A 13,940-nucleotide genomic window follows, 5' to 3' on the forward strand; every position below is an offset into this window, starting at 1 on the left:
ATAAAATAATTACATAAATTATATATAAATGATTACATACATGAATATTTATACATTCATTGATGTTTGTTAAGTTCATTAAATTAAATTAGTTCATTAAATTTGCCATAAACACAAAATACAATAATTTAAAACATGTATTTTACTACCATTTTTTAAATGATTTGGCCCACAATAGACGACATCCTCAACTTAGCCTCAATTTGTTTTATGTATATTTGCTCATTTCTATTGTTTGTATCTACATTACTGCCACAAAAGCTGCTGTGTATTTACTCAAGGCGTTCATGCATTTCAAACATAACGCAAAACCTGAAGTTGATCTTCGGAAAGCCCCGCCCACAGCCCCTCCCCCTCTGATGCAGATCCGTTTCCCGTGTGACGACCTTGTTTACTTGTCAAGACGTCGTCGCTACCGTTTCCTCCTCCCAATATAAAACACCGTCAAAATGCCTGACAGCACATAAGTCTCGTTGCTCGTACGAGGCTGTCCACAAGAAGACACTCCTAAAAATCAAACGGACAAAACAATGCGGACGACAAACAGAAGCTACACTGTATCAAAAGCGGCTCGTGCACTTCTCAGTACCAACAAGTAGGATCTGCAAATGTTTGAAGACAGATGTTCGGCTGCGGCTAACGGGCTAAGAAGCTAAGAGCATTTCAGTCGGATTGTGTTTGTTTAATTTACACCTCAAGACAACCAAAGACCCATTCATCCACAGAAAACGAGCATTTCGAGGCCGTTATGATCCATCTTTCTCAAACCATGGTAAGGCTCTAGATGTCAAGATGTATTGTGTTTAGCAAACGGGTGCAGGTGATTCATAGAAATCAGGTTTGCTTTAACGTTACTGTATGTTCTTTATCTTTGGCGTTAAAGTACAGTAGATCATGCTTTGTGGTTTGTAGTAATACAGACAGCATTTCAGTCATAATTTGATCACTGTACATAATAATAATAGTAATATATGCTAATGCGTGAAGATGACTTAAGGAGATTGAGATGCTGAAAGGTTAAAGATCAAACCCTGTTGAGACATGCTCTTCTGTTACCATTGAGTAATACAGTAACTGCTTCTTTCAAACGGGTTTTTCCTAAAACAGGGTACTAGTACCAATTGAGGTATAGTTTTATTTTCGCACATTCAGACTTTCTCCTTAATAATATCATTTCAGAAAGGTATTATTTGCAAATTCTAAATAGTGAAATTATATTAGCAGCCAATGAATATCAAAGTACAACAGTGTCCACAGTCAAACAAATAGTGCTAATGTTGTTTTCAAGTCATATTTACATGTGATTTCAGATATATACAAATTATATTCAATATTATATCAAATTCAAAATGATATCCTATATTCAAGTTAGCGTAGTAGATAATATATGGAACCTTAAATGAAGAAATGTGCGAATATAAAACCAACTCTACCTCAGTCTAGTACCAGGGGGTTTCAGTCGTTTATCACTGGGACTACCAACTATTGTTATTCCCTTGCAAGGGAATGCATTTTTTGTAGGTTTATAGAGTTTTTTTCCCTTTAGGTTTTTATTTATTTTATTAATTCCAATAAATAAATGTAACTACATTTAAACATTTCTTTTTCATTCATTCATTCATTTTCTTTTCGGCTTAGTCCCCTTTTTAATCCGGGGTCGCCAAAGCGGAATGAACCGCCAATTTATCCAGCACATGTTTTACGCAGCAGATGCCCTTCCAGCTACAACCCATCACTAGGAAACATCCACACACTCTCATTCACACACATAGACTACGGACAATTTAGCCTACCCAATTCCAACTATACCATATGTTTTTAAACTTGTGGGGAAACCCGGAGCACGGGGAGAACATGCAAACTTCACACAGAAATGCCAACTGACCCAGCCAAGGCTTGAACCAGCGACCCTCTTGCTGTGAGGCGAGCATGCTACCCACTGCGCCACCGGGCTGCCAACATTTCTTTTTATAAAGACACAATTTGTACAAATGCGAAATGGTTTATTATGTTATACATACCAATCTGAAATATCAAGTTGTTCAACGTTTAGCAAATAATGTGCTGCTTTAGGTTTATTTTTCTTGTAGTTAACTATTAAATGGTCTTGCTGTTTACAACTGTATTTTGTTTGCTTAATTATGTTTTTAAAACTAATCTTCTAGTTTATATTTAATTATTTAATAGTGTTTTTAAGCGCTTTGTTAAACAAATGAATTAATAATTCCCTTTTCTGTTATGATTTAATCAGATCTTAATCTTTTTGTTTGCTTATTGTAATCCAACAGTAATTAAACAGTCATTTGCTGTATTTAAACAATTTATTGTTCTCATTTTTGGTTATTGTGATCCAAATTTTATTTTTAATATTGTTTTGTATTTATTTATTTAGTTTATGTTATGTTATTTAAAAATATCATCTTGTCAATCTGATGTTCGAATACTTTAATCAAATATCTATCTATCTAATCAAAATTATATTAAAAAATCATTGTTGTATTGAATTGATTTATTGTTTGAAGCACATTTTTTAAAAGATTATTATCGCAACATATTTTTTTGTTATTTATGTATTATGTTAAAAGTTGCATTAAGGATTTATATTATGTTTATAAATGATGCACAAATTTAGATTTTTAAATATATAAATTGTACATATTTTAATCTAATTTGGATTTATTGTAATTCAACATTTATCTGTCTATCTGTCTCTGTCTTCCTATATACCTGTCTATTAATCTAATGTTGTAATATGTGTTTTAATATTATTTAAATGATAAATTACCTCAATGTGATATCGGAAGTACTTTAATCAAGTGTTTATTTGATTTGTATTATGTATTTATTTTATCTTTTAAAATTATGTATTTAAATGGCTTATTTTGTATCTTATCTTATTTATCTAAATATGTAATATGTATTTTAATACTGTTTATGTTATTTCTGGCTGTAGTTTGTCCTATTTACTTGAGATGGTTTGTGAAAGTTTAACCACAGACTGCCATTTTCCACTTGTTGTTTTTTTTTTTTTTTATCTGACAAATTGAAAGTGAGGTTTTACTGCTAGTGCGATGAAAGACAACGTCCAATATATGAGATTACAGGGGTGTGTCTGATTTGTTGATTTTGTTGTTGTTATAGGACAAGTCCTCTTTGCCGTCCCTGAGTGATCTGTGCATGAGTCTGGTGAGCTCCAGGTTGGAGCTCTTCTGTGAGATGCGGGATGATGGATCTCTCTCTTTCCGCGAGCCGCTGGTCTTCCCACAGGAGCTGGCAGACCAACTGCTCTGCAAGATGGCCACCGACGGTGAGTAGAAGAGACCTCTTCTTGGAGGAGTGGTTAAAAAAAAACTGAAGATGTCATTGCTGCACATTAAACAGTAATCAGTGGCAGATTTAGACAATAAGCAAGGTAAGCACCCACTTGGGGCCATAGGCAATGTATAAACTATTATAGCTTATTTTGATTGTTTTGCATCGGTGCAAATTTGTCCCCCACACCCAATCATGGAACAGTCCAGCAGTCAAATAAGATGAAAATTACATTTTTAAAACGCAATAGTTTATTTAATATTTTTGAGTTGTTATTTTAATTATTAAAGAAGATTTTGATTTAAGAAAAAGCAAAATAAATAAATAAAAAAATAGGCTCATTAGAGTTAAACTGATGAGTTTTACCATTTTTGAATTCATTCAGCTGATCTCCGGGTTGGCCCTAACTTCGAAATGAACTTCCAAATTGGGCATAAAATCCGGTAGTGTGAACTAGGCTTAATACAATACAATATTGTCATGATATTTTGTCCCCGATAATTATAGATCATGATATCAGCAACATATCACAAGACAAACATCCACAATATATCATGATGTTTGTAAATGAAGAGGGCAAATGCATCAAAAAAGTTATAAGATGTATTTCTTTTATTAACAGCTCATGTATCTTAGAATTGCAGCATTGATATATCTTTCATCCGTCATTATGAAAAGTGCCACCTCATGCATATCACTACTTTGTCCTACCGCTATTATTGAATAAGCAAGTGTAATGTAAAATGTAAACGCAGTACATTCTTCATTGCTGGTCAACAATAATAATGAGATTATTAGATGCTGCGACGTGACCATTGCGAATACACACATTGCAATAACGATATATTGTGCAGCCTATCATAAAGTACAATTTTTAGGCTTAACTAGCTTATTATAACAACTAGGCAAGTTATTGGACAACAGTGTTTTTTCTGTAAGAAATTCTAAAGAAGGCCAATAATATTGCACCTAAAATTTGTTTTTTAAAAATATATAAATTGTTTTATTCAGGCCAAACTAAAAGAAAGGAGACTTTCCCCAGAAGAAGAAAATATTATTTATAAATAATTTGTCTTTGGTATGCTAAGCATAATTAAGGAAATATTTAAAAAAGAATAAAAAACATACAGGAGGGCTGGCTTCAACTGTATTGGGAAAAACCCTTGTGATCCAGTCTTGTGATCCATTTTTTGAGTAGGTGCAGAATTCTTTTAGAATGAATCTGAATCAAGAATTCTTCTCTTGCAGGTGTGTTGAATGACAGTACGGTGGGAATCTTCAGGAACTGTCAGCAGTTCCGCTTGCGTCACGCCTGCATCCGCACCGCCCGAATCTCCGCCGAGGCCTTCCACCGGGCCCTCTGCCCCCATCGCCTCGTGGAGCTGGACGCTTCACGGGTCAACGCTGACCTCACCATAGCCGATATCCTCCGTGGACTCTCCTCCAATAAAAGCCTTCAGGAAAGCCTGCAGCGACTGGTCCTGAACGGCCTGACCATGTCCTCTCTAGAGGAACCCAGCCGCCGCTGCTTCAGTGCCATGCAGGGTCTGCGGGCGCTCAGCGTCTCCAACGTTGATTTCTATGATTGGGGATTGTCGGATGTGTGTTTACTACCTCGTCTGGAGAGTTTAGACATATCCAACACTTCAGTGTCCAACCTGACGCCTCTGCTGGGCTTGAGAAGCAGACTCCGCTACCTCACCATGCACCAGCTGAAGAGGCTGGAGATGACCACAGCGCAGCTTCTAGCTGTGCTCAGTCAGGTCAGCTAGACATAGTTCATCAAAAAAAAAATCTGCAAAAGTGTTCGGAGAGAAGTTATTTAGAAAAAATGTACAAATAAATTGCATAATTATAATTTATAGTTGCATAATTATTTTTTATTAATTTATTTTAATCTTTTATGTATAGATTTTATGGCAAAAAAAAAAAGAATGTATTGATAAATATTGTCAAAAGGGTTGGGTCGATGTAAGATGCTATCGTCCATCGCCGATGGCCGATAGCCATCACGATGCTGAGTCAGCATCGCGATCCTCTGCCCCACTCCCATCGCTACAGCAACCCGCTTGTGAAAAATGCACACTTAGGCCCTGTTTACACTAATACATCTTAGTTTTAAAATGGCATTTTAGAACGAAAGCGATCCATGTACATACTGGTGTTTCACCTAGCTTTTCTAAACAGCTCTCCGTCCACACTATCCCGCTGAAAACGCACATCACGTGACCACACACACTCACACTCTCTGTCAGCCTCTTTGAGCACAAAACCCCAGAGAGCAGTGCACGTCGGACAGTTTATCAAAGATGTACAGCTGGATCACGTCTCACTATATTATATGTTAAACGTGATATTTATTTATTGACTCTACGGTCTTTTGAATCTATCAGATAACATGTCACAGCGTCAGTACACTGCTTCAATCTTTCGCTTTCACGCTTGTACTTATTAATTTTAGTGAAAACCTCAGATACTGTTGGTTGTTTCCTGTTGCTTGTGCACCTTTTAAGTTTGTCGACGCCATTATAACGACACAGATCACTCTGTCTATTCATGCCAGAGTCCCACGGAAAAAGTGATTGAAAGGTGGTAATTTGTGTGTAACTTATCTTTATTTATTTATGATTTGGTAATGGGTAAAACAAACACCATGCGGGTTAGGTAGTTGAAACGGTAGGCTACAAATAATTAATTCGTTATGAATTAAATATTTATTCATAAATAATTAATTTACCGCTGCCTACGACGATGATGCCATCGATGTCCATCACGATGTTTCACAGTAGACATCGTACAGTGCCAAATTGGTCGACATCGTCCAACCCTAAGTGTCAACTGAAGCTCAAACAATGAAATAAAAAAAATTTGCTAGAACAATAAAATAAATAAAAATAATTGCATGATTATAATTTAGAATTGCATAATAATAATAATAATAATAATAATAATAATTATTATTATTATTATTATTATACTTTGTCTTTTATTTATAGATTTTATGGCAGATTACAGGGTAAAAATTATTATATGAAAAAGAGATAGATAAATAAATAAATGTTATAATTTAAAAAAAAACAGCAACAACAAATCAACAATTAAAAAGGCAAATAATAATGTGGAATTAAATAATTTACTAGAATTAAACAATTTGTATTACACAATACACTTTACTTTTGATCTTAAAGTATACATTTGCTGGATTGCATACTTAATAATAATAAAAAAATGAATAAAAAAAATGGAATACAAAATTTATCAAAATAAATGTCTATAAAAACTATAAAAGTGGGTTAATTTAATAATTAATAAAATAATTAGTATGATAGTAAAACAAATACAATAATTAATAAAAATGAATTCAAATTAATAAAAAACAATTCTATTCAAATGAATAATGTAAATTGGATCAAATTAAATTAATGTGTGAATAAAAATAATGAACTAATGATTAATAAATAATATTTTATATTCAATTACTCTTTTAATTATTCACAATTTATTATTGTTGTTGTTGTTATTATTTTTGTTATAGGCCTTAAATAACAATGAAAGAAGCAAGTTGAGAGTAAAAAATCTCTTTTACAATTGCGTCCTGGCAAAGATTAGAAATACACCACTCACATGAGTTTAAAAAAAAAAAACGGATAGCATTAATCATCCATTAATACACATCCAAAATGACAATCATAACTAATCAGACCGTCTACAGACCAATGTTTCAAATTCCCCATTATTTCAAATCTTTTTAAAAGTATGTTGTGAATCCAGCTCTTTAAGCTCCAATTTTACTTGCAGGTTATTACTTGCAAAGAAAACTGAATGTTTCAAATCTCTTTTTCCTATTTCTGTACGTACCAGTGGTACAGAGAATGAATAAATATAACAATAATAATATAAACTAGGTTTTTGTTCTAGAAAATGATTATATCTGGCTGTCCTTAACTTTTTATAGAATGGATAAATGGGAAAAGAATTTTTATCATCCTAATTCATGCTCTAATTTGTAGCCAAGAAGTTCCTCTGTGTGATTGTATGTACACTATCTAATGCTTGTTATTGTTTTTTTTTCCAGCTGGAGGTTTTACAGCATCTGGATATCTCGGATGATAAGCAGTTCACGTCCGACGTGGCGCGGCAACTCTTGGAGACTCCTGGCATTCTGCCTCAGCTGGTGTCTCTGGACGTGTCTGGCCGTAAGCAGGTCACAGATGCAGCCGTCAAGGCTTTCGTGGAGGCCAGACCTGGCATGACGTTTGTTGGTCTGCTGGCCACTGATGCTGGATTCTCTGACTTCCTGTCTGGAGAGGGAAGCCTGAAGGTAACATTTTTTGTTTATTTGTTGTTTGTTTTAATGTAAAAAGCTGATTATGCTATTTTAAATTGTTGTAATTTAGATTTGAGGTTCCCTACAATTGTTTTACATTAATTTAGAGTCGTACATGCTTAATGTTGTTATAATATGCAGCTATTGTGGAAAAAAAAAAATTCTGATAGATTCTTTGCAATTTTATTTAGAAATGATAAACAAATGTCTTTTATTATTTTGTTTACTGGTGATGACATTTGTTTCTACATCTTAAACAAAATAATAATGTCATTTAAAGCATAAAATAGTGCTCAAATAAACAAAAAAGGGTCATGTTTTCAAACACGATTTAAAAAAAATAAGACTCCCAGACTTCATCAAGATTCTTTGGATTCATCTTCAATGCCTCCTTCATCTCACCCCAGACATGCTCAATAAGGTTCATGTCTGGTGACCGGGCTGGCCAACCCTGGAGCACCTTGACCTTCTTTTTCAGGAACTTTGCTGTGGAGGCTGAAGTATGAGGAGTCCTACCCTGCTGAACAATTTCTTCATCTTAAACAAAATAAAAATGTCATTTAGAGCATAAAATAGTGCTCAAACAAAAAAAGGTCATTTTCAGACACTATTTTATAAAAATAAACTCTATAAATAACAAAATAAATTTAAGAAATCAATGTTTGGTGGAAAAACCCTGACAATTTAATCACCATAAATTAAACCATTTGTTTGCTTTGAAACATCTCTCATTCTGACCACTTGTCATATCATGTACAACAAATTTTTACTTAAATTTGAAAAAATTATTATCAAACGCTTTTTAAAATTGACTTAAACGTATACCTAATACATCAAGTACATCTAACTTAGAAATTACAAGCGCTCTGTTAATGCTGAGTTCACACACCAATTGCAACATTAAGTATTTGCACGAGTAAAATGCATACAAAGTCAACGCAAACATGTAAATAGAGGCAAATTATTGCCCATGAGTAGGCCCACATGGAATATGCGCGTGCAGATTTGCGCAGATTTTCAGCCCATCATTGATTCTGTTTATTTACTTGTGTAAACGTGTGTAAATTTATATTTATTCAGTTTTTAAATTAATTACAGTAATATTATTGACTAATATGAAAATGTTCATATGATTTATTTACGCTACAGTTTGTAAAGTAATATTTTCTGTCGTTTTAGTAGATATATTATATGATAGACTTGCTTTGTTTACCAAATAAGTGGATCTAATTGGATTTGCATTATAAACATTTAATAAAAGTTAAAAAGGTATTAGAACAAATTAAAAATGAAAAGCTTAAATTACATGAAACTCCGGATGAAACATGAATATCGCGGTGATGCAAAGACGTTAATAGATTTATGTGCTATAACAGGTAAAACGGGAGCATGAAAGGAACATTCAAAAAGCAACTCGTGTAAACACCTTAATGATATCATTGTTTTATTCAGATGATTACTGATGAACATGTAAACATAGTCAATGTGAGTTTAGGTAAATTACCTAACGCCATTTTCAGTTAAATTTACATTAATTTTAGTTGATTAACCAACGTTAAAGTCTAAGAAAAAAACTCACTTAATTTTGACTTATTTTTTCTGAAAACACGACAATAGTTTTTGCTTGTCTGAAAAAAACTTCTTGATTTTAAGAATTTTTAGATATTTCGACTAGAAGCAAGACTTAAATACTTAGTTTTTGCAATGAGGAGCACTTTTAGACTTGAAGCGTTTTCTGTTTTGGCAGGTGACTGGAGAGGCCAATGAGACCCAGATCTGCGAGGCGTTGAGGCGATACAGCGAGAGAGAGGGCTTTGTCAGAGAGGCTCTTTTTCACCTCTTCAGCCTCACTCACGCCATCGAGAAACCCAGACCAGACATCCTGAAGGTACACCGATCAATCGATTGAATTTGAGCTCATTCCATGTCTCCATGGCTCACATCTCTTCTCTGCTCTTCTCATCTGCAGTTGGTGGCGCTGGGCATGAAGAATCACCCAACCACGTTAAATGTGCAGCTGGCAGCCAGTGCTTGTGTGTTCAACCTCACCAAACAGGAGCTGGCCTTCGGTATCCCAGTGAGACTCTTGGGGAACGTCACACAGCAGCTGCTCGAAGCCATGAAGACCTTCCCCAACCACCAGCAGGTATTAGATGAATTGATTCAAAGATGCATCATGATTCTTTCTCTAGCAATTCACCTTTATTCAATTCACCTTTATTTGTATAGCGCTGTTACAATGTAGATTGTGTCAAAGCAGCTTCACATAAAAAGTCATAGTAAATTGAAACCGTGTAGTTCAGTTTGTAGTGTTTAAGTTCAGTTCAGTGTGGTTTAATAATCACTACTGAGAGTCCAAACACTGAAGAGCAAATCCAACTATGCATAGCTCTACTGATCCCAAAGCATGAAAGCTAGAGGTGACAGCGGAGAGGTTAAAAAAACTTCACTAATTGGCGAAAGTGAAAAGTTAAAAAACCTAGAGAGAAACCAGACTCAGCTGGGCACGACCATTTTAATTTCTCCGCTGGCCAAATGTTCTCCACTCCTCCATGACCACCACAGTAGCTGCTCAGGACACGGCCTGGTCCAGGATATGGAAACCTTGGGATCGTCTCGTCGTTGGTCTTGGATCAAATCAGTGACTCTGCATAGTCTGAGGGCCTCGGGAAGAGTATCCCCAGGTGGAAATGGAGAATAAAGAGAATAATTAGCGTAGCTGCTGTTCATAGTGTACATAAACAAGATGCAGAAACCTGTGTGGAAGCCCGCTAAGTGATGCACTGAGTGTATGCTTTACTAAACAGATAGGTCTTTAATCTAGTTTTGAATTGGGAGAGTGTGTCTGAGCCTCGGACGTTATCTGGAAGGCTATTCCAGAGTTTAGGAGCCATAAATGAGAAGGCTCGACCTCTTATACTCGTCTTTGCAAGCAGAAGAAACGCAGAAAGGTTTAGAACTACTCAAGGGTGAGAAAATATTGAGGAAATTTCCATTTTTGGGCAAACTATCCCTTTAAGCATTCTACAGCTTAATTTTAAGATGACTGTGCAGTCTGTTTCAATTATAAACATGCATTTGAAATGTAAAGTTGAAAAGATGTACAGTGCATCCGGCAAGTATTCATAGCGCTTGACTTTTTTTTTTTTTTTTTTTTAAATTACAGCCTTATACCAAAATGGATTCAATTAATTTATTTCCTCCCAATTGTACACACAAAACCCTATAATGACAATGTAAAAAAAGATTTTTTTAAATTGTTGCAAATTTATTAAAAATAAAAAACCTGATAAATCACATGGACAGAAGTATTCACAGCCTTTGACGTGACGCTCTAAATTGAGCTCAGGTACATTCTGTTTCCACTGATCATTCTTGAGATGTTTCAGCAGCTTAATTGGATCACCTGTCAGTTCAGTACGGTTTCATTCCGCTGTGGCAGGAGGCAACCCCAGATTAATAAAGGGATTAAGCCGAAAAGAAAATGAATGAATGAATGAATAATACCTAAACATTTATTACATAATTGCTAGTTTAATAAAGCAAAAAATCTGAGAATGAGCACGAAAATCAGAAGGGATTATGAAATTGGATGATCTTTTTGGAAACTTGGATGAGCTTATTAATAATTTAAACGCACCTCAAAATCACCCTTGGTTTAGAATGTTGCTTAATATTTTATTGCAAGTCAACGCATTACATAACATTTTGATTATTCAATACAAATCTTTTTTTTTTTCCTCATGAAATGAATATGACTGAATTGTATAATGACGGTTTATTGCGGCCAAGCTGTGTATTCGGTTACAGGAAACGTAACTGCACACAAAAGAGCATTTGTAACATCGTGTTCCCCATGTCATGATGATGCAGAAGGTCTTGTGGTGAATGAGGAAGAGAATTCTAGAGGGTTTCACAGGTGCTTTGATTTCCTCTATTTTTTTTTTCAGCTTCAGAAGAACTGTCTGCTTTCTCTGTGCAGTGATCGAATCTTGCAGGAGGTTCCCTTTAACAGGTGACACACTGCACATGATCTATAATTCATCGCACACACATAAACATGATTCATAAACAAGTTTATTTATATAGCACATTTCACACACAATAGTAATTCAAAGTAATTTACATGAACAACAATAAAAGAAATATAAAATAAGTAAGAGAAATAAAATTGGGTTATATTTATATATGAAGAGTTCAGATGCGAAAGCCGCTGTACGCCACTTCTACCAAAAATGAGATGATGACTTTGAGTAAATGCTTTAGGCACATAGTACATCTTCAACTAATATTTTTGCTTCAAATCATCTAAATAGCAGCGTCAGCCGGTTCAGAAATAAGAGTTTGTTTGCAAAAGCCTCTAAACGTCACTTGCCTTTCAGGGCAAAAACCGATATGTCACGAGAACCAATCAGAAGGCGCGAATGGAATCACATTTTTTCAATGTTGCAGCGTGCTGATATGCCGGCTTTTATGAGGAGACTGTTTCATTCAGATTTAGATTATGATTTTAAAAGATGGGGTTTGATGAATTTAATCCTTTGAAGCCTGTCCAACTGTCAGTGAATGGCAAATGAAAATGTCCCTTACCTCAAAACTCTGTGCATTATAAGAAAGAAAACGCACTGTACAGTCGGAAGTGTAACATGCGTTCATAACATTTGTTTATGCAGTGACGCTGCTTTGAATGAGTCTGATTTAATATACATTAAACGACAACTGCATTTCACGAAAGACGAAGTTAAGATGCCTTTAGTGAATCTTTAGTGAATTTTCATCTAATTACACTGAAAAAAGGGGATTTAGCTGGTTTTGACACAAAAGATAATCTACCTTGTTAAAAACCAAATAATTGTGACATTTTTGCAAAAAGTTATTTTATTTGCTAGATAACCTTTTCATTAGCTATACAATGAAACTGCTAAAGCTAATCAGAGGAGCCTGATAGAAAATGCTCGTTTACAAGACAAGAGGTCTGATGGATTTTTATATATATATATTTAACATTTCATATTCATTTGATTGGATTCATTTCATTTGAGGGATTTAGCTTTTGGTCAGCTATGCCGTTTGAAAAAATTATACTTGATGATAATATATTAATTATCATCATTATTATTATTACTTAAATTAGTTTTCATATAGTGACATCTCTCACCATCATAAAACTTATTTTGTTATTTTGTTTGTAACACTGTTAGATAAGGATTTTATATATTAAGAATACTCGAATGGCTGTTTTTTTGTGTGTGTGTGTCTTTTCTGGAAGACTATTAAGTTATTGATCGTATCAAAGTGCAAAACCCCATTTGATGTGTTTTTTTATGTTTATGTGTTATTTATATATGAATAAAATTTTCTTGGTGGGGCAGTTAATTTGAATGCTTATTAAAAGCTTATGCAATACAACTTGTTTGTTTGTTTTTTATTTGTTTTTTATCATTTTGTCATGAAATAAGGCCATAGACCTGACATGACATTTTTATTTTCATTGTATTACACATACAACTGAAATGAACATTGTGATATTGTTTTTAAATTTAATTCGGAATTGTCTTTAAAAGGTCTACAAAGTCTTAAATTAAACCTTGTGAAACTAGAAGAAACCCTGATTTATTTTTTTTATTTAAATTTTTTTTTGGAACAAAACCACACACACACGTGCGCATGCCTCAAGTGAATCATTTTGACACACCTACTCATTCTTACTACAGTTTACCACATTAGTAAAATTAAGGAAAACGTGACCTATTTAATGTGAAGGTATTTGACCTAGTTATCAGATACACACACACACACTTTCAGTCAAGTGTATTATCTTGTTGTCACTAGTTTATCTGGGTTAATTATGATGTTTGTTTTTCAGGTTTGAAGCTGCCAAGCTGGTCATGCAGTGGCTGTGTAACCACGAGGATCAGAACATGCAGAGGATGGCAGTGGCAATCATCTCTATCCTCGCTGCTAAGGTGAGAACCGGTTTAACCGCAGAGAAGAAATGTTCCCGAGACACTCCAAGAACACATTCAGTACATTCTTACATTGTGAAATGTGTTATGACAGATCTTAGATAGATTAGGGTGTGAGCCATCATGGGATGTTTTCTTATATATATATATATTTAACTATGTATTTCATATATATATATATATATATATATATATATATATATATATATATATATATATATATATATATATATATATATATATATATATATATATATATAGTTAAATGCTTCTTTGGAAAGTATTTAAGGGCCTAAAATGTGTCAGGAAAATATGCCTGCAGCATATTTTGCACC

General features: G+C 34.2%; 1 protein-coding gene across 1 annotated transcript in view; it reads left to right on the top strand.

The window, feature by feature from the left end:
• Positions 1–739: 739 nt before the first annotated feature.
• zyg11 (zyg-11 family member, cell cycle regulator) overlaps positions 740–13,940 on the top strand; it is a 22,824-nt gene continuing 9,623 nt past the window's right edge. The window contains exons 1-8 of the mRNA XM_056480959.1: positions 740–772; positions 3,142–3,307; positions 4,561–5,075; positions 7,388–7,633; positions 9,387–9,527; positions 9,609–9,785; positions 11,590–11,654; positions 13,506–13,605. Of these exons, the coding sequence (XP_056336934.1) occupies positions 749–772; positions 3,142–3,307; positions 4,561–5,075; positions 7,388–7,633; positions 9,387–9,527; positions 9,609–9,785; positions 11,590–11,654; positions 13,506–13,605 (1,434 nt within the window). The 5' untranslated portion in view covers positions 740–748. The remainder of the gene's footprint in view (positions 773–3,141; positions 3,308–4,560; positions 5,076–7,387; positions 7,634–9,386; positions 9,528–9,608; positions 9,786–11,589; positions 11,655–13,505; positions 13,606–13,940) is intronic.

Source organism: Danio aesculapii, chromosome 20, assembly GCF_903798145.1.
Source record: "Danio aesculapii chromosome 20, fDanAes4.1, whole genome shotgun sequence".
In the NCBI taxonomy this organism is placed as follows: domain Eukaryota; kingdom Metazoa; phylum Chordata; class Actinopteri; order Cypriniformes; family Danionidae; genus Danio; species Danio aesculapii.